Source organism: Aquarana catesbeiana, linkage group LG05 (assembly GCF_042186555.1).
Source record: "Aquarana catesbeiana isolate 2022-GZ linkage group LG05, ASM4218655v1, whole genome shotgun sequence".
NCBI lineage: Eukaryota > Metazoa > Chordata > Amphibia > Anura > Ranidae > Aquarana > Aquarana catesbeiana.
The window spans coordinates 241,079,538-241,098,176 of record NC_133328.1 but is presented as its reverse complement, the minus strand read 5'-3'; the positions used below and the strand labels follow the sequence as shown (position 1 = coordinate 241,098,176).

General features: G+C 42.1%; 1 protein-coding gene across 2 annotated transcripts in view; it reads left to right on the top strand.

The window, feature by feature from the left end:
• Nucleotides 1-18,639, top strand: part of GLB1 (galactosidase beta 1) — a 156,482-nt gene that overhangs the window by 104,323 nt on the left and 33,520 nt on the right. For both annotated transcript variants that reach the window (XM_073630640.1, XM_073630639.1), the window contains one exon: nucleotides 7,311-7,532. In XM_073630640.1, the coding sequence (XP_073486741.1) occupies nucleotides 7,311-7,532 (222 nt within the window). The remainder of the gene's footprint in view (nucleotides 1-7,310; nucleotides 7,533-18,639) is intronic.

Genomic DNA, 18,639 nt, shown 5'->3' with positions numbered 1-18,639 from the left:
AAAGGGAGGATCCCGTGGCCAGAAGGTAGAAGGGATAGAGAGGTTGCCCATGGTTCAGGAAGAAGTACTGGTGGAAGCACACCCGGAAGATGTGGGTGGAGTGCCCCTTTAGAAAAAAGGTTAGGCATATTAGGACGACTGCTGCTGATATTTGGCACAGAGGTGCCAAGGTGAAGTGCTGGTGGAAACATACCTGGAAAAAGAAATGGGCCTACGCAGCTAATGGCTGGCACAGAGGTGTCCCATTCATAGTGATGGGTTTATATGATGTGTTCCTCCCCCCTGTTCGAAACAAGGGGGAGGATATGTGGCATTGGGACCCTGTGCTACTTGGGATGTTGCTGGTTTACACCAGATTTTGGAGAGAAAGGCACGCTAATTGCACAGCTGTGTGCCGGGCTATTTAGTTGTGACCTGGCTATGGCTCAGGGCCCCACCCAACAGACAGGAAATCTGTGCATGGGAGTCAGGTGGACTCCCATTCCTCTGCAGGAGTCAGTGACTGCATGGGTGCAGCCAGAGCATGCATGTCTGCAGGAGGTAGATGTACTTTGTGACAGAGCAGCAAGGCGCTGATCAGGAGTAAGCTAGGAGAGCGGTTACCGCAAGGAAACCCTTTTGTTCTAAGGAGCAGACCTAAGGCCTAGGCTACAGGCCTGAAGCAGCCGTGTGGCAATAACGTAAGCCAGGAAGCTGTAAGAGAGAGTATCACCAGACGTACAGTGTGGGTACCAAACAGGTTCAAAGTTACAGGGTTTCAAGAGAACCGAGGTCAAAGCCTGAACAGCAGGGCTGACCAGAGAGCCAGGTGGTTTGGTATTTTCCATTTATTTCATTATTGCTTTACCCCTGCGTGGTAATCCTGGATAGACTGTCTTTCCTTAATAAACATGGAAACGTGAAAAAATAACTGCGCATCAAAAAAGTGAATAATAAAGAACATATGCTGCGAAATCCTATATGTGACACAACGTAAAATATGGTAAACTGGTGACTCGCGCTTAACAAACTACAATGTGTATAGCTGGAAAGTAATCCAAACCTTACTTTAAACCAAATGCAAAAAGACATATAATAATATATCAAAAAAAGGGGGGTGCAGAAAAATAAATATATAGGCATAAAAAGCTGCAGTGTACGATACAAACAATTAAAAAATATTGAAAAAATAGTCCATATACAAAAAAACACCCAAGTGTGATGTAACAATCCAAGAAAGGTCCAATTATATAAGATCATAGGTGTATGGGTCCACCACCATAAATAGAGTGCCTGGCCGCTTACCAGAAACCCATGACCCCCCGTTACAGAGGGTCTAAATGGGCTGTTAAATCCTGCTACTCGGGATCACCAAGGAGTCAAGATGGGAGCTGGAATGGGACATCAAGAACTGTAGTGCAGATGGATGGGTCCACAGGGAAAAAGGCTTAGCCCTCAGCAGAGTGGTATCATCATAAAAGAGAAAAAAGGAGGGCTCCGATAGTGTAAAATCCAACGGTTTTATTAAAAAATATAGTAAACACTCACATGTAAATTAGGAAAAACATCCTCTGAAGAAGAACAGTCTGTGGCACCGGCAGGATGCTCACAGACGGCTCGCCCTGCTGGAGTTGCAACGACAGTGGGAGGTGACGCGATGACACCGCTCAGCCCTACGCTGCGTTTCATAAAAGAATTAAGTCTTCCAGGGGCACGGGCGGCACATCACGTCACCTCCCTTAAATAATAAACAGTGGAACAACAAGCCTCGCTCTGGGTTCTTCCTACACCGGACTTCCGCATTAGCCTGGAACGCAATTGGCAAAATACATATGCGCATGCGCGCCCTAAGTCCTGACCTGCATCTTCCAGGGGCACGGGCGGCACATCACGTCACCTCCCTTAAATAATAAACAGTGGAACAACAAGCCTCGCTCTGGGTTCTTCCTACATCAGACTTCCGCATTAGCCTGGAACGCAATTGGCAAAATACATATGCGCATGCGCGCCCTAAGTCCTGACCTGCATCACATGATGCTACGTCAGGCAGCTAGCTAGATGAACCCGGAACGAAAGTCTCGGCCGCTCTAGTGCGCATGGGCACCCGAGGCCGCAGCAATGAAATGGAATGGAACCCGGAACAAAAGTCGCGGCCGCTCTAGTGCGCATGGGCATCCGAGGCCGCAGCAATAAATGGAATATAGACACCAGCCACTCATAGAGGGTCTGTCATACTTGCGTATTGTACCTGGTCCCATCGAAATGGTCCATTGCCTCGATGGAATCACGTTCCATCAAAATAGTGTGTGTCCACATCGGGACGGATGAAATAAATCTATGCCAAAACACAAAGTTGACTGTCCACCCGACCCAAGTCGTGACACACATGAATTAAACATGAAAAGGGGGCCTAAGGGGACATTAAAAGGGAGACCCCTGGTGGCCATCCTAGGAATTACACGCAAAATTTAAAATAATAGATGTACATGTGGATACATGTATAAATATATAAAATGTGTATAAAGAATATACAAATATATTGAATAAAGCCCTAGGAAACTGATAGGAACTAGATTTGGCCCAAGTAATGGTCGCATAAATTATAATAAAATAAAAAAAAAAAAAAAAAAAATTTTAATGTCCCCTTAGGCCCCATTTTCATGTTTAATTCATGTGTGTCACGACTTGGGTCGGGCGGACAGTCAACTTTGTGTTTTGGCATAGATTTATTTCATCCGTCCCGATGTGGAACGTGATTCCATCGAGGCAATGGACCATTTCGATGGGACCAGGTACAATACGCAAGTATGATAGACCCTCTGAGTGGCTGGTGTCTATATTCCATTTATTGCTGCGGCCTCGGGTGACCATGCGCACTAGAGCGGCCGCGACTTTTGTTCCGGATTTCATTGCTGCGGCCTCGGGTGCCCATGCGCACTAGAGCGGCCGCGACTTTCGTTCAGGGTTCATCTAGCTAGCTGCCTGACGTAGCATCATGTGATGCAGGTCAGGACTTAGGGCGCGCATGCACATATGTATTTTGCCAATTGCATTCCAGGCTACTGCGGAAATCCGATGTAGGAAGAACCCAGAGCGAGGCTTGTTGTTCCACTGTTTATTATTTAAGGGAGGTGACATGATGTGCCGCCCGTGCCCCTGGAAGACTTAATTCTTTTACGAAACGCAGCGTAGGGCTGAGCGGTGTCATTGCGTCACCTCCCACTGTCATTGCAACTCCAGCAGGACGGGCCGTCTGTGAGCATCCGGCCGGTGCCACAGACTGTTCTTCTTCAGAGGATGTTTTTCCTAATTTACATGTGAGTGTTTACTATATTTTTTAATAAAACCGTCGGATTGTACACTATCAGAGCCCTCCTTTTTTCTCTTTTATGATGATACCACTCTGCTGAGGGCTAAGCCTTTTTCCCTGTGGACCCATCCATCTGCACTACAGTTCTTGATGTCCCATTCCAGCTCCCATCTTGACTCCTTGGTGATCCAGAGTAGCAGGATTTAACAGCCCATTTAGACCCTCTGTAACGGGGGGGTCATGGGTTTCTGGTAAGCGGCCAGGCACTCTATTTATGGTGGTGGACCCATACACCTATGATCTTATATAATTGGACCTTTCTTGGATTGTTACATCACACTTGGGTGTTTTTGTATATGGACTATTTTTCAATATTTTTTAATTGTTTGTATCGTACACTGCAGCTTTTTATGCCTATATATTTATTTTTCTGCACCCCCCTTTTTTTGATATATTATTATATGTCTTTTTGCATTTGGTTTAAAGGGAGGTTTGATCACTTTTTCAGTTTTGTACATTGCAGTTTGTCATATATCATCATATGTCTTTTTGCATTTGGTTTAAAGTAAGGTTTGGATTACTTTTCAGCTATACACATTGTAGTTTGTTAAGCGCGAGTCACCAGTTTACCTTAATAAACATGGGCCAAAAAAGCCCTTAAACTGCATATCTGGCGTAGACTCAGCTCACTGGTGTATGTATGTGTGTGTGTATGTGTGTATATAGATATATATATTGACTGAGGTGCAACCTGGAGGCGTCGGATGGATCGAAAAATTATGTTCCAGAGGTTTTCCACTGGATTTAGGTAAGGCGAGCGTGGGGGCCATTCACGGATATCAATTACTTCATCCTCCAGGAACTGGCTGCATACTCTCGCCACATGAGGCCGGGCATTATCGTGCACCAGGAGGAACCCAGGAGCCATTGCACCAGTGTAGGGTCTGACAATGGGTCCAAGAATTTCATCCCGATACCTAATGGCAGTCAAGGTGCCATTATCTAGCCTGTAGAGGTCTTTGCGTCCCTCCATGGATATGCCTCCCCAGACCATCACCGACCCACCACCAAACCGGTCATGTTGAACAATGTTACAGGCAGCATAACATTCTTTGCGGCTTCTCCAGACCCTTTCACATCTTTCACATGCTTAGGGTGAACCTGCTCTCATCTGTGAAAAGCACAGGGTGCAAGTGGCGGACCTGCCAATTCTGGTGTTCAATGGCAAATGCCAATCAAGCTCCACACTGCCGGGCAGTGAGCACAGGGCCCAATAGAGGACGTCATGCCCTCAGACTACCCTCATGAAGTAGGTTTCTGATTGTCTGGTCAGAGACGTTCATGCCAGTGGTCTGCTGGGGGTCATTTTGTAGGGCTCTGGCAGTGTTCATCCTGTTCCCCCGTTGCACAAAGGAACGTATACCAGTGCTGCTGATGGGTTAAGGACCTTCTACAGCCCTGTCCAGCTCTCCTAGTAACAGCCTGTCTCCTGGAATCTCCTTCATACTCTTGAGACTGCTGGGAGACACAGCAAACCTTCTGGCTATGGCAGGTATTGATGTGCCATCCTGGAGGAGTTGGACTGCCTGTGCAACCTCTATAGGGTCCAGGTATCGCCTCATGCTACCAGTGACACTGACCCTAGCTAAATGCAAAACTAGTGAAAAAAAATCAGAAAAGATGAGTAGGGAAAAAATGTCAGTGGCCTCCACCTGTAAAACCAGTCCTGTTTTGGAGGTCATCTCACTGTTGCCCATCTAGTGCACCTGTTAATTTCATTAACACCAAAGCAGCTGAAACTGATCAACAACCCCCTCTGCTACTTCACTGACCAGATCAATATTCCAGGAGTTTAATTGACTTGATGCTATACTCTGATTAAAAAGTGCCCCTTTCATTTTTTTTGGAGCAGTGGAAATATATATTTAGATATATATTTACAGTTGTGCTCATAAGTTTACATACCCTGGCAGAATTTGATTTTTTTTTTTTTTTGCCATTTTTCAGAGAATATGAATAACACAAAAACTTTTCTTTCACTCATGGTTAGTGTTTGGCTGAAGCCATTTATTATCAATCAACTGTGTTCACTCTTTTTAAATCCTAATCACAACAAACTACCCAAATTACCTTGATCAAAAGTTCACATACCCTGGTGATTTTGTCCTGATAACATGCACACATGTTAACAGAAAGGGAAATCCTTACCTGTGATCTGTTTGCTCGTAATTAGTGTGTGTGTATAAAACGTCAATGAGTTTCTGGACTCCTGACAGACCCTTGCATCTTTCATCCTGTGCTGCACTGACGTTTCTGGATTCTGAGTCATGGGGAAAGCAAAAGAGATGTCAAAGGTCTGTGGGAAAAGGTAGTTGAACTGTATAAAACAGGAAAGGGATATAAAAAGATATCCAAGGAATTGGGAATGCCAATCAACAGTGTTCAAACTCTAATCAAGAAGTGGAAAATGAGGGGTTGAAACCAAACCATGGTCAGGTAGACCAACTAAAACATCAGCCACAACTGCCAGGAAAATTTTTCGGGATGCAAAAGAAAACCCCACAGATAACCTCAGGTGAAATACAGGACTCTCTGAAAACGTGGTGTGGCTGTTTCAAGATGCATAATAAGGAGGCACTTAAAGAAAGATGGGCTGCATGGTCGAGTCATCAGAAGAAAGCCAATACTACGCAAATGCCACAAAATATCCCACTTACAATATGCCAAACAGCACAGAGACAAGCCTCAAACCTTCTGGCACAAAGTCATTTGGAGTGATGACACCAAAACTGAGCTATTTGGCCACAGCCATAAATGCTTCATTTGGAGAGGAGTCAACAAGGCCTACAATTAACGGTACACCATTCCTACTGTGGAACATTGAGGTGGATCGCTGATGTGTGAGCGACAAAGGCACAGAAAATTTGGTCAAAATTGATGGCAAGATTATTTTGATTAACTTGTTATCAAGAAATATTGTAGGAACATTTGCATTCATCAGCCAGGAAGCTGTGCATGGGACTTACTTGGACATTAACAAGGCGATGATCCAAAACACAAGGCCAAGTTGACCTGTCATTGGCTACAGCAGAATAAAGTAAAGATTCTGGAGTGGCCATCTCAGTCTCCTGACCTCAATATCATTGAGCCACTCTGGGAAGATCTCAAACATGCAGTTCATGCAAGACAGCCCAAGAATTTACAGGAACTGGAGGCTTTTTGCCAAGAGGAATGGGCAGCTTTACCATCTAAGAAGATAAAGAGCCTCATCCACAAATACCACAAAAGACTTCAAGCTGTCATTGATGGTAAAGGAGGCAATACATGGTATTAAGAACTGGGGTATGTAAACTTTTGATCAGGGTCATCTGGGTATTTTCTATTGCCATTATGATTTAAAAAGAGTAAGCACAGTTGATTGATAATAAATGGCTTTAGCCAAACACTAACCATGAGTGAAAGAAAAGTTTTTATGCTATCATTCATATTCTCAGAAAAATGGGCAAGAAATAATAAATTCTGCCAGGGTATGTAAACTAATGATCACAAATGTGTGTGTGTGTGTGTGTGTGTGTGTGTGTGTGTGTGTATATATATATATATATATATATATATATATATTATATATAATATAAATTCTGGTACTTATATAGCGCCATCAATTTACGCAGCGCTTTACATGTACATTCACATCAGTCCCTACCCTCAAGGAGCTTACAATCTAAGGTCCCTAGCTCACATTCATAAATACTAGGGACAATTTAGACAGGATCCAATTAACCTACCAGCATGTCTTTGGAGTGTGGGAGGAAACCGGAGTACCCAGAGGAAACCCACGCAGGCACAGGGAGAACATGCAAACTCCAGGCAGGTAGTGTGCCTTCTTACTGCTAGGCGAGAGTGCTACCGACTACACCACTGTGCCGCCCCATATATATATATATATATATATATAATATTTATATTTATTGGAGATATCTTTTGCTTAACTACATTGTTTGTTTGTGATTTTTCTTTTTAGGGTTTGCTTACTAACCTGACTCTTGATGGAAAAATTCTGGCTAACTGGACAATGTATCCCTTAGATATAGACAGTCCAGTAAAAAGTGGATATTTGCTGGAAACCTCTCTGAACACATCAAATAGTACATCACCAACATTTTACAAAGGCAGTTTTCTTATTCCCAGTGGCATTCCAGACTTGCCTCAGGATACATTTATTACATTTTCCGGATGGACAAAGGTAATGTGTGTTTTTTTTTTTTTTTTTAATTTCAAATTATAATGTCTGAATTACTTCATTATGGCACCAAGAACTGAGGTGTTGGAAAAGGCATGCAACTGTTTTAAATTTTGGAAGTCCCAGTATATCATTTAGGCTGGATTCACACCTATGCATTTTTAGTGCATTTTGCAGATTTGCACTACAGAACGTGTTCCATAGGAAATCATGTTAAATGGACTGTATTGCAAATCTGCAAAATGCAAAAAGCACTAAAACTGCATAGGTGTGAATCCAGCCTTAGGGCTGGTTCGCAGCAGCTGGTGTGCGGTGGGGCCAAAATCAGTGCAGTGATGATGTTCTGTGCTCTGCGCATTACCCTTTTTCTTGTGTTTGTTCAAAACAAAAACTTTGAGATGTCACACAGACCTCTCAAAAAAGTTCATTTGTCAGCCACAAAGTGTGAGGCAGTGGATTGCCTCACGCTGCTCTAAAAAAAGAACTGCACGCAGTCATCCTTCTTTCTTCTTTTTTTTTTTTTTTTTTTTTTTTTTTTTTTTTTTTTACAGTGCACTGTGCCCATGCACCACCACAATGCAATGGTGTGTGCTGGGCACATAGGAGATAAGGCATTTTGCTTTATCAATGCGGTGGTACTGCATTGGAATTTTCAGCCAAGACATATTGCACCCAGAGATGTAAACCATTTTTTTTTTCCGGGAAAAAAAGTATGCAATAGTCATTTTGTAACCCTGGGAATGTGAAGTGCAGTGTATATAAAAGTATTAAGCTTGAAATACCGCTTATTCAGTAAATAAACTAAACTTGATATTTTTAAAATGTTATTTTTTATTGCAAATGGAATAACAATGCCGAGTCCTGCTTTCTGTGTAAATGGACACAGATGCGGGACTCGGGGAACGCGCCCGTACGGGTGTCCACAAAGGAGAGCGATTCTCCAACGTGGACACTTGATGCGGCGAGGAGCCACCAGCGCCGCCATGGGACCCCAGAAGTGGAGGTTTGGGGCCACTCTGTGCAAAACAAACTGCACAGTGGAGGTAAGTATGACATGTTTGTTATTTAAAAAAAAAAAATAAAAGGGTTTACAACCCCTTTAAGGCACCTCTGGCATACCAGGATGCATTTTCTCAACCTTGTAGCATTTGAAAAAGCATATTTCTTCTCACAGTATTTGTAAATTGCAGCTTTGTTGTCAGCAGAAATTTGTCACACAAATTTACCTTACCTGTCAATGAAGGCCTGAGAGGACCGAAACTATCATCTACTGTATTCCAACAATCACCCAACTAGGAGGTACAAGATGGAGCCCACAAGCAAACTAAACTGGACCCTTTCCCCTGCAGTGCCCCCTAGTGGCAGAAATGCATATTTCTCGTTTGAGAACTGCATTGAGAATTAGTGTCATTTGAACAGTATTCCAGAATTTGCTTGTCTTCAGCAGATAGAACTTTATATATAGGACTATATATAAAGTCTTCAGAAATCTTTCATTAAGGTCTTCATGTTATATAGTTTGAATACATGTCATAGATACTGTAGATTATTTATCATTGTAAAAGAACATATTTCACACTTTTTTTTTTGATTGTTCCGGAAAAAAACAAGTAATGGCTTTGAAAAAAGTTCAGTTTTTTTCCCCCAGGCTTTCACTAGTCCCACAACAATGTTATATTACAGGATATATTATTATTATTATTTTTTAACTGTTTCACTCAAGGGCATAGATGACGAGAAAGACCTGGTTGTAAGTGACAGTTATTGACTAGAAAAAGAAACAGAGCTGTCGCTTAAGTTTGACTTTTAGAAACCAGCACATAAAAAAGCAAAGACAAAAAGGAGTGTTACCCGTAAACCAGCCCTTTAGTATGTATTCACCTTTTAACTTGTTCTAGAATTTGTTATAGAGGGCTAACTGATGTTCAGTAAAAGAGTTTTGACACCTTTTGAGTCAGACGAGAAATTAACTGCATACCACCTGCACATTGAGGCAGTGGAAGTGATTTCACGTTTGCTGTATCTTCTTTTGATATATTTTTATTTTATTATTTTTTTTTTTTTTTTTCCATGGTCAGGTGTTAAGTTTCGACATCCAGGAAATTAGGCATGCCCCTGCCTTAAGCTTTGCCACTAGGCTGAGGATAACTTTTAGGGTATACTTACATCTTAGAATATAAATTAATGTATACCAATAATGTGTGTGTTTAGAGGCTGGAATATTGCATTCCCCCTGAACTGCAAAAACACAAGCAGAGAGAGTCCAATTCTTCCTCTTCTGTAGGTCAAGATATTCTATTTTAAGATCAGTAAGAACAGCCTTTCCGATTTTTAAGTTCTGTCTTAGACTAATACGAAAAATGAAATATATACCTCTACTTCGCAATTCTTACGGTGCTTTTTAATCCAAAAACATCTCACACTTCTAGCACAACCTCCTGTTTAATTCATACAAAGATGTACAAACAAGAGATTAAACGTGTGTTAAAAAAATTTGAGTGATGATAAAAAAAAAACAAAGAATATCTCAAATTCTTGCACTCCTGCTACAATAAATCAACCCAATAAATATACCAACAATAATTCCAAACGAAGTTTGAATAGTATGCAGCTCTGTGTGACAATATTAACTGCGTCCCGCCTGCCATATAGTGAAATGACGGATGGGCGGGAGCACTCGTTCTGGGAGGACGTCATATGTGACGTCCTCCTATTCGTGTTGCGCATGTGAATCTGGGAGGGGGCGCACAGTGTGGCGATTGGTGGTATGCCATGTCCCTCGTGTGCATGATCACGATAAAGAGCTTATGACGTAGGCTCTTTACCATGTGAACGGCTATGTACAATCACACCTAATCACAGTGTAAACAGGAAATGTCAGTTATCACCATTCCTCTCCTCATGTTGGCAGCACATGAAGAGAGCCGGTAAGCGGCATTCCTCAGCGGGGACATCTGCACTGACAATCGGGGCACTGATCATCAGTGTCCTGATGATCAGTGTTGCCAATCAGTGCCCACCAGTGCTGCTATTTAGTGCCCACTGCTGATGCCTTTCAGTACCTATCAGTGATACCTGTCAGTGCCCATCAATGCCATCTATCAGTGCCCACCTGTGCTACATATTAGTGCCTCCTCATCAGTGCCCATCAGTGCAGCCTCATCAGCGCACACCCATGAAGGAGAAAAATTACTTATTTACAAAATGTTATCACAAACTAAGAAGAAAACTTTTTTTTTTCGTTTAGCAAAAAAATAGAAAACCCAGTGGTAATTAAATACCACCAAAATAAAGCTCCATCTGTCTCTTCAAAAACAAACTGGACAGTTTTGTGTCCCAAACCAGGGATCCTCAGGAGTATCAGGTAGTTACCCGGTGAGTACTCCGTTTTCTATGATGCCTTCCTTTGCTTGGCCAAGAAAAACATGGTATGCAGACATTGGATTAGTCAGATTTACATTTGATGGGTCCCATCTTCTTTCCAGCTTTGCAGTCGCAGGCTTTGACAGCTGTTGAAGCCCAAGTCCTGGGTGATGGGGGTGTTTCTAATTCTGTCACCCCTACCCTCTTAAAGGCCAGATATTAGACTTCCACAAAGTATCTTTTTTTCCAGTCTGATGTGAGAGAGTCTCTGGTTTTTAAATCAAGGGGCAGATCTTCGACTTGGCCATTTTATATCTGAGACCTATAGTATCCCATACTTTAGTAGAAGCCTTTGTGCAAGGTGTCCCCTGGCATCTTAACTTGGTTTGATTCCCTTGTTGCTCCTTGACAACCTCAGGACTGGACACTTTCGCCCCCTTCTTGCCCAAGCCATATTTAGTTTTCAGCGCTCAGAGTTTTTTCTTTTGATGGTAGTTATTCATTTCTGTTTTTTTTTCCAAAATGTTTTTTTCATTTACAGTATATAGCAAGAAAAAAAGTTTGTTTATGAAATGTTGCAAATAAATAATCATTCTTTATAAATTTAGTCCAAAATATAGCCCTAAAATTCCAGGACACTACAAATACCCCCAATTGAACCCTTTTTGGAAAGTAGACAGTCCAAGGTACTTAGTATAAAACAAAGTGAGTTTTCTGAAGTTGTAATTTTTTTTTTTTTTGTCAGTTTTTTGGAAAATTACAAAATTAAAATTAGTTTTTTTTTTTTTCACAAAGTTGTGATTTTAACAAGTTATTTCTCACACACAGAATAGGCATATTTAGAATTTGAAAAAAATATGTATTTTTTTTAGACAAAGTTATCAATTAAACAGATATTTCTAACACACGTCATAGGCATACTTGGAATCACACCCCCCAAACACATTCTGATATGCCTCCTGAGTATGGCAATACCACATATGTGAGATTTTTTCACAGCCTAGCAACAAAAAAGACCCAAAATCCAAAGAGCACCTTCTGGGCTTTCAAGGAGCATTAATTACGCATCTAATTTCCTGACTGCCTGTCACATGTTTTGAGGCCCTGGAGCACCAGGACAGTAGAAACACCCTTAAACTGGCCCCATTTTGAAAAGCAAACACTCTAAATTATTTTCCAAAATGCATAGTAAGTCTTTTGCAAATGTAACTTTTTTTTTTTTTTTTTACACAAAGTTGCCAGTTATTAGGATATTTCTAACACACATCATCTGCACCCCAAAACAAATTCTGCTACTGTTTACGAGTGTGGCAATACCACATGTAAGACTTTTTGACAGCCTAGCCACATAGAGAGGCCCAAAATCCACAGACATTCCAGGTGCATCAATTATGCATCTAATTTCCTGACTATCTATCACATTTTTGGAGGCCCTGGGGCACCAGGACAGTAGAAACACCCACAAAATAACCACATTTTGGAGAGTAAATCTCCCCAAGGTATTCTTAAGAGATCTGGTAAGTCTTTTAACCCTTTAATAACTAAGCCTATTTTTGACATTTGGTGTCTACAAGTTAAAATCCGAATTTTTTGCTAGAAAATTACTTAGAGCCCCCAAATATTATATATATTTTTTTAGCAGAGAATTTAGAAAATAAAATGGCGATTGTTGCAATATTTTATGTCACACGGTATTTGTGCAGCGGTGTTTTAAACACAACTTTTTGGGAAAAGGGACACTTTCATGAATTAAAAAAAAAAACAAACAGTAAAGTTAGCCCAATTTTTTTTGTATAATGTGAAAGATGATCTTACGCCGCGTAAATAGATACCAAACATGTCACGCTTTATAATTGCATGCACTTGTGGAATAGCGACAAACTACGGTACCTAAAAATCTCCATAGGCGACGCTTAAAATTTTTTTTTTACGGTTACCAGGTTAGAGTTTACACCGTTTACATATGCGGTGGAACGGGAGGCCCGGCGGGAGGGGGGACGTCCCCTCCTGCTCCTCCGGTATAACAGCCGAGCGGCTTTTAGCTGCATTGGTTGTTATGTCTGGAAAGCCGATCGCCGGCTCTAAAAAACAGTACCGGGATGATGCCTGCAGCTGCGGGCAGGGCATCATCCCGGTATAACTCCTAAAAGCCGAGTACGCACATCTGCTTGGCGGAAAGGGGTTAAAGACATCATTTCTTACCACAAGTTTTTGTAAAATTCAGAAAGAAAATGAAGAAATTCTTCTTCTTTTTTTTTTTTTTTTTTTTTAACAGTTAATTTAATAAAAAATATTTCTCACAGTATGGGCATACTTAGAATTACAACCCAAAACATTGTACTACTCTTTTAGAGTATGAAGATACCAGGTTTGTGTCTTTTTTTCACTGGCTAGACTGATTATGTATTGCACATTGTATCTTGTGTATCACACAAATCAGCCTGTTGTATCAAAACCAATGTACTGTAATGGTTGCCTCTGTACAAGTGGCCAGAGAATATACAGTAGCTTAGTGTAGCATCATCTACAGCAGTCCCAGATCCTATAAGCCAAACAAGCCTAGCCTACTTGACTTCCCCCAGGAATGCCATGTTCACTGCCCTGGAAGTACAGGAGGATGAAGAAAGGAAATGCAAAAGAATGCATGTGGTTGCAGGAGTGCAACTGTACGCAGGGGTTGGCATCTTGCAGAAACATAGTTGAACATGCAGATGGGTCAGTTTAGGTGGCAGGCAGAAATATTTGTTCTGCAAACAGGCAAAGAATTGATCCAGGCAACAGTCAAACAGGCCAGATTTAGCTTGGGCAAAGGCAACACTGCACTGGTGTAGCAGTGATTAGGAACATTGTTGTTGGCTGCATTGGTTTGGTGTGCTGGCAATCAGAAACCGTGATTCTGTTGCTGTCTTATGTGAGATGTTTTATATATATCTATATCTATATCTATATTTATCCAGTTTTGTGATATGCATATAGTTGCCTTGTTTATATATAGCAATAAAACCTTTAAAAGAAAACGCCCCGTACGCCCGCCTGTCATAGCAGCCAGTCATTCTACATTATCACTGTCACAGCAGTACAGTGTCACCGTACTGACACTGCCCTTGCTCTGGTGACAGTATGTAAAAAAAAAAAAAAAACTTTTTAAATTTTTATCCTCTTAGTTTTTATTGATCGCTATACATGGTACTTAGGATTGAACAAGAACTTGGTAGACCATAGCCAAAAGACATTACTCGTAGAAGCCATAACTATTGTGTCAATTTTACAAGGAGCCAACATAGATAAACAGAAGGAATAGTCTTACAGAATGTAGAACCAATCAAAAAGAAAAGCAAACCAAGGCTTTCCACTGCAGCAACATAACTGGTAAATCTGCACCATAGGACTAGCTAGGCATCCCTGATGTCAGTGTTAAATCTAGCCTAGCAAATAATCTAAACTTGCCATATAATAAGCACATATAACACAAGAAAAGGATAGCGGAGAAATACAATCTAACTTCAGGAGATAACTCAAGTCCAAGTGTAACAAAAGCATATTTATTATCCCATACAGGACAAATGTTCATTAAATTCCTCGGTAAAGGGAGTAGCCAGTTTAAAAGAGAGGGTGGGATGGGCAAGAAGGGTTGGGGAGGAAAGTATGCGAGTGGTAGGACAGGAAACCAGGGGGTCACCCTCCAGGGGGCAGGCACTACCATCTGTCCACAGACAGAGAAGCGACTAAAAGGTGGCTTGGCCAACAACCGACTTAGATTGGGACACAGTCTGCAAATAACCATCCTTTGCAAGTAAAATATCTACAGGGCCTCAAACACTCCCTGAAAGCTTCCTCGGTATTGTCTGGGGTGGCAGTTAGTTCCTCCATACATAAGATATCATTGAGTTTAGCACAGCATAGGACCTTAGTCGGAGGCTATCTGCTTCTAGAGCAAAGGGATGCAAGCTCTAGCTGCATTTACCAGATGTATAGTTAGTGATTGTTTGTATTTCCTGATGGGTCTCTCTGTCAGGTGCAGCAGGCATGCCGCTAGACTCCCATTTTAGGTCAACCGATGTCAGAGGTTTAATGATAGCCGTCATATCCTCTCAAAAGGACCCTAATAGGGGACACAATATATTTTCCACATTTTAGTTTTTTTTTTTTTCCTTTTACATATGTTCACCAGAGCAGTGCAGTATCACCATTGTCTTTCTTCATTCGGGAGACCTTCTGTGGACATCAAAGATGCCTAATTACCCATGACCATTTTCCACCTCATCAATGTTGCCTGCAGTTTGCTGTGGGCACATAACATTTTCAGTTGCCTTTCCTTTCCATGGCACCTCGTGTCAGCACAAAGGTGCTAGTTTCTTGTCCTTGCTCTGCTTTTGTGCTCAGCAGGATATCCACATCCTTCCTCTGGATCAACTGTGGGTATAGGATTGTGTGTATATAGGATTGTATTTTTTTTTGGTTGAACTAGATGGACTTGTGTCTTTTTTCAACCTGACTAACTATATACTGTAACTATGTAACTATATAGCTGGATAATCTCCTGCTAAAGGACTAGACCACCCAAGCCCTATAGTCCAATGTCCAACAGACAGTACAGACTCTGCAGAGATTTTGGATAGATCCTCAATTTCCAGAAATTAACACTGGACCTGACTTATTGCTTGGCGTATCTAAGCTTAGCCTTCAAAGGAGGTTTATGCGAATAAAATTCCTTTACGATCCCCCCTATAACCCCCTCTTCATGACTTAGATTGGGATGGAAATATATGACCTTACCAGGTCATTATTTCATTTAAAGTCCCTAGGGATGGAAATGTGTGACCTTACCAGGTCATGATTTCCTTAAAGTCCCTAAAAACCCCTCCTCTTCTTTTCCGCATAAGCTTAGTCTTACATGCAGCCATGTCACATAGTTACATAGGTTGAAAAAAGACACAAGTCCATCTAGTTCAACCAAAAAAAAATACAATCCCATATACACAATCCTTTACCCACAGTTGATCCAGAGGAAGGCGAAATACCCCAGCAATGCATGATCCAATTTGCTATAGCGGGGAAAAAAAATTCCTTCTTGATCCCCCGAGAGGCAATTGGATTTTCCCTGGATCAACTTTACCTATAAATGTCAGTACCCTGTTATATTATGTACATTTAGGAAAGAATCCAGGCCTTTTTTTAAAGCAATCTACTGAGCTTGCCAGAACCACCTCTGGAGGGAGTCTATTCCACATTTTCACAGCTCTTACTGTAAAGAAACCTTTCCATATTTCCATATAAGAGTGCCCCCTTATCCTCTGTGATGACCTTAAAGTGAATAACTCAACACCAAGTTCACTATGTGGACCACTTATGTAGTTGTACATGTTGATCATACCTCCCCTTAATCTCCTCTTCTCAAGAGGGAATAAATTCAGTTCATAGCTAAGCTCCTCCATGCCTCTTATCAGTTTGGTTGCCCTTCTCTGCACTTTCTCCAGTTCCCCGATTATCCTTTTTGAGAGCTGGTTCCCAAAACTGAACTGCATATTCCAGATGAGGTCTTACTAATGATTTGTACAGGGGTAAAATTCTCTCTCTCCCTCTCTCTCTCCATACCTCTCCTAATACAAGAAAGGACCAGTGGCGGAACTATAGGGGTGGTCGCTGCAGTCGCACTTGCAACTGGGCCCTGTCGTTCTGCCGCTGTGGGGGGTCCCAAGACCCGGCATCACCCCTGGCTGTCCGTTTAACATGCAGGAGGGGATGTGGGAGGCAACGATCGGCAGCTCTATGGTGGGCGCAAGCCGCTGGATCTCCCTGGGGCTTGTAGTTCTCTCTCCAAATGTATACATTGGAGAGGGGAGGGGCCTCTGATTCGGGCATGTATCGGCTTCACTCTTCAGTGAGTCGCTCTGCTTCTACACTCTTGATACATGCTCGGGTCAGAGGGCCCTCCCCTCTCCAGTGGATACATTCAAAGAGAGAACTACAAGCCCTAGGGAGATCCCGCAGACACCATAGAGCTGCCGATCGCCGCCTCCCACCAGGTGGGGGGGAGGGGTATAGGGATGTGCTGGGGGTCCAAGGTCCACAGCAGAGACCAGCCATACTGTTAGATATATATATATATATATATATATATATATATATATATATATATATCTATCTATCTCTCACAAAAGTGTGTACACCCCTTACATGTTTGTAAATATTTTATTATATCTTTTGATGTGACAACACTGAAGAAATTAATGACGAAACTGCTGGCAACAAAGGTGAGTACACCCCTAAGTGAAAATGTCCAAATTGGGCCCAATTAGCCATTTTCCCTCCCTGGTGTCATGTGACTCGTTAGTGTTACAAGGTCTCAGGTGTGAATGGGGAGCAGGTGTGTTAAATTTGGTGTTATCACTCTCACTCTCTCATATTGGTCACTGGAAGTTCAACATGGCAAAGAACTCTCTCAGGATCTGAAAAAAAGAATTGTTGCCCTACATAAAGATGGCCTAGGCTAAAAGAAGATTGCCAAGACCCTAAAACTGAGCTGCAGCATGGTGACCAAGACCATACAGCAGTTTAACAGGACAGGTTCCACTCAGAACAGGCCTTGCCATGGTCGACCAAATAAGTTGCGTGCACGTGCTCAGACCATACACCGCACACTGTATCAAATGTATCAAATCAGTCTGCATGGCTGTCGTCCAAGAAGGAAGCCTCTTCTAAAGAAAGCCCACAGACTGTTTGCTGAAGACAAGCAGACTAAGGACATGGATTACTGGAACCATGTCCTGTTGCCTGATGAGACCAAGATAAGCTTATTTGGTTCAGATGGTGTCAAGCGTGTGTGGAGGCAACCGGGTGAGGAGTACAAAGACAAGTGTGTCGTGCCTACAGTCAAGCATGGTGGTGGGAGTGTCATGATCTGCATGAGTGCTGCTGGCACTTGCGGAGCTACAGTTCATTGAGGGAACCATGAATGCCAACATGTATTATGACATACTGAAGCAGAGCAGGATTCTCTCACTTTGGAGACTGGGCTGCAGGGCAGCATTCCAGCATGATAACGACCCCAAACACACCTCCAAGACGACCACTGCCTCGCTAAAGAAGCTGAGGTTAAATGTGATGGACTGGCCAAGCATGTCTCCAGACCTAAATTCTATTGAGCATCTGTGGGGCATCCTTAAATGGAAGGTGGAGGAGAGCAAGGTCTCCAACATCCACCAGCTCCGTGATGTCGTCATGAAGGAGTGGAAGAGGACTCCAGTGGCAACCTGTGAAGCTCTGTTGAACTCCATGCCCAAGAGGGTTAAGGCAGTGCTGGAAAATAATGGTAGCCACACAAAATATTGACACTTTGGACCCTATTTGGACATTTTCATTTAGGGGTGTACTTACTTTTGTTGCCACCGGTTTAGAAATTATTGGCTGTGTTGATTTATTTTGAGGGGACAACAAATTTACACTGTTATACAAGCTGTACACTCACTACTTTACATTGTAGCAAAGTGGCATTTCTTCAGTGTTGTCACATAAAAATATATAATAAAATAGTTACAAAAATGTGAGGGGTGTACTCACTTTTGTGAGATACTGTGTGTGTGTGTATAATAAATATATATATATATATATATATAATATATGCCTGCCCAAGCGTATGACTTTCTTTACTTCGCTGCTATGGGCTCTAGCCCGAGATCTTTTGTAGACCTAGCAATGCCCCTGGTGGTGGCCCTTCATGGTTTCTTGCATCGGGGCCCTGAAGATT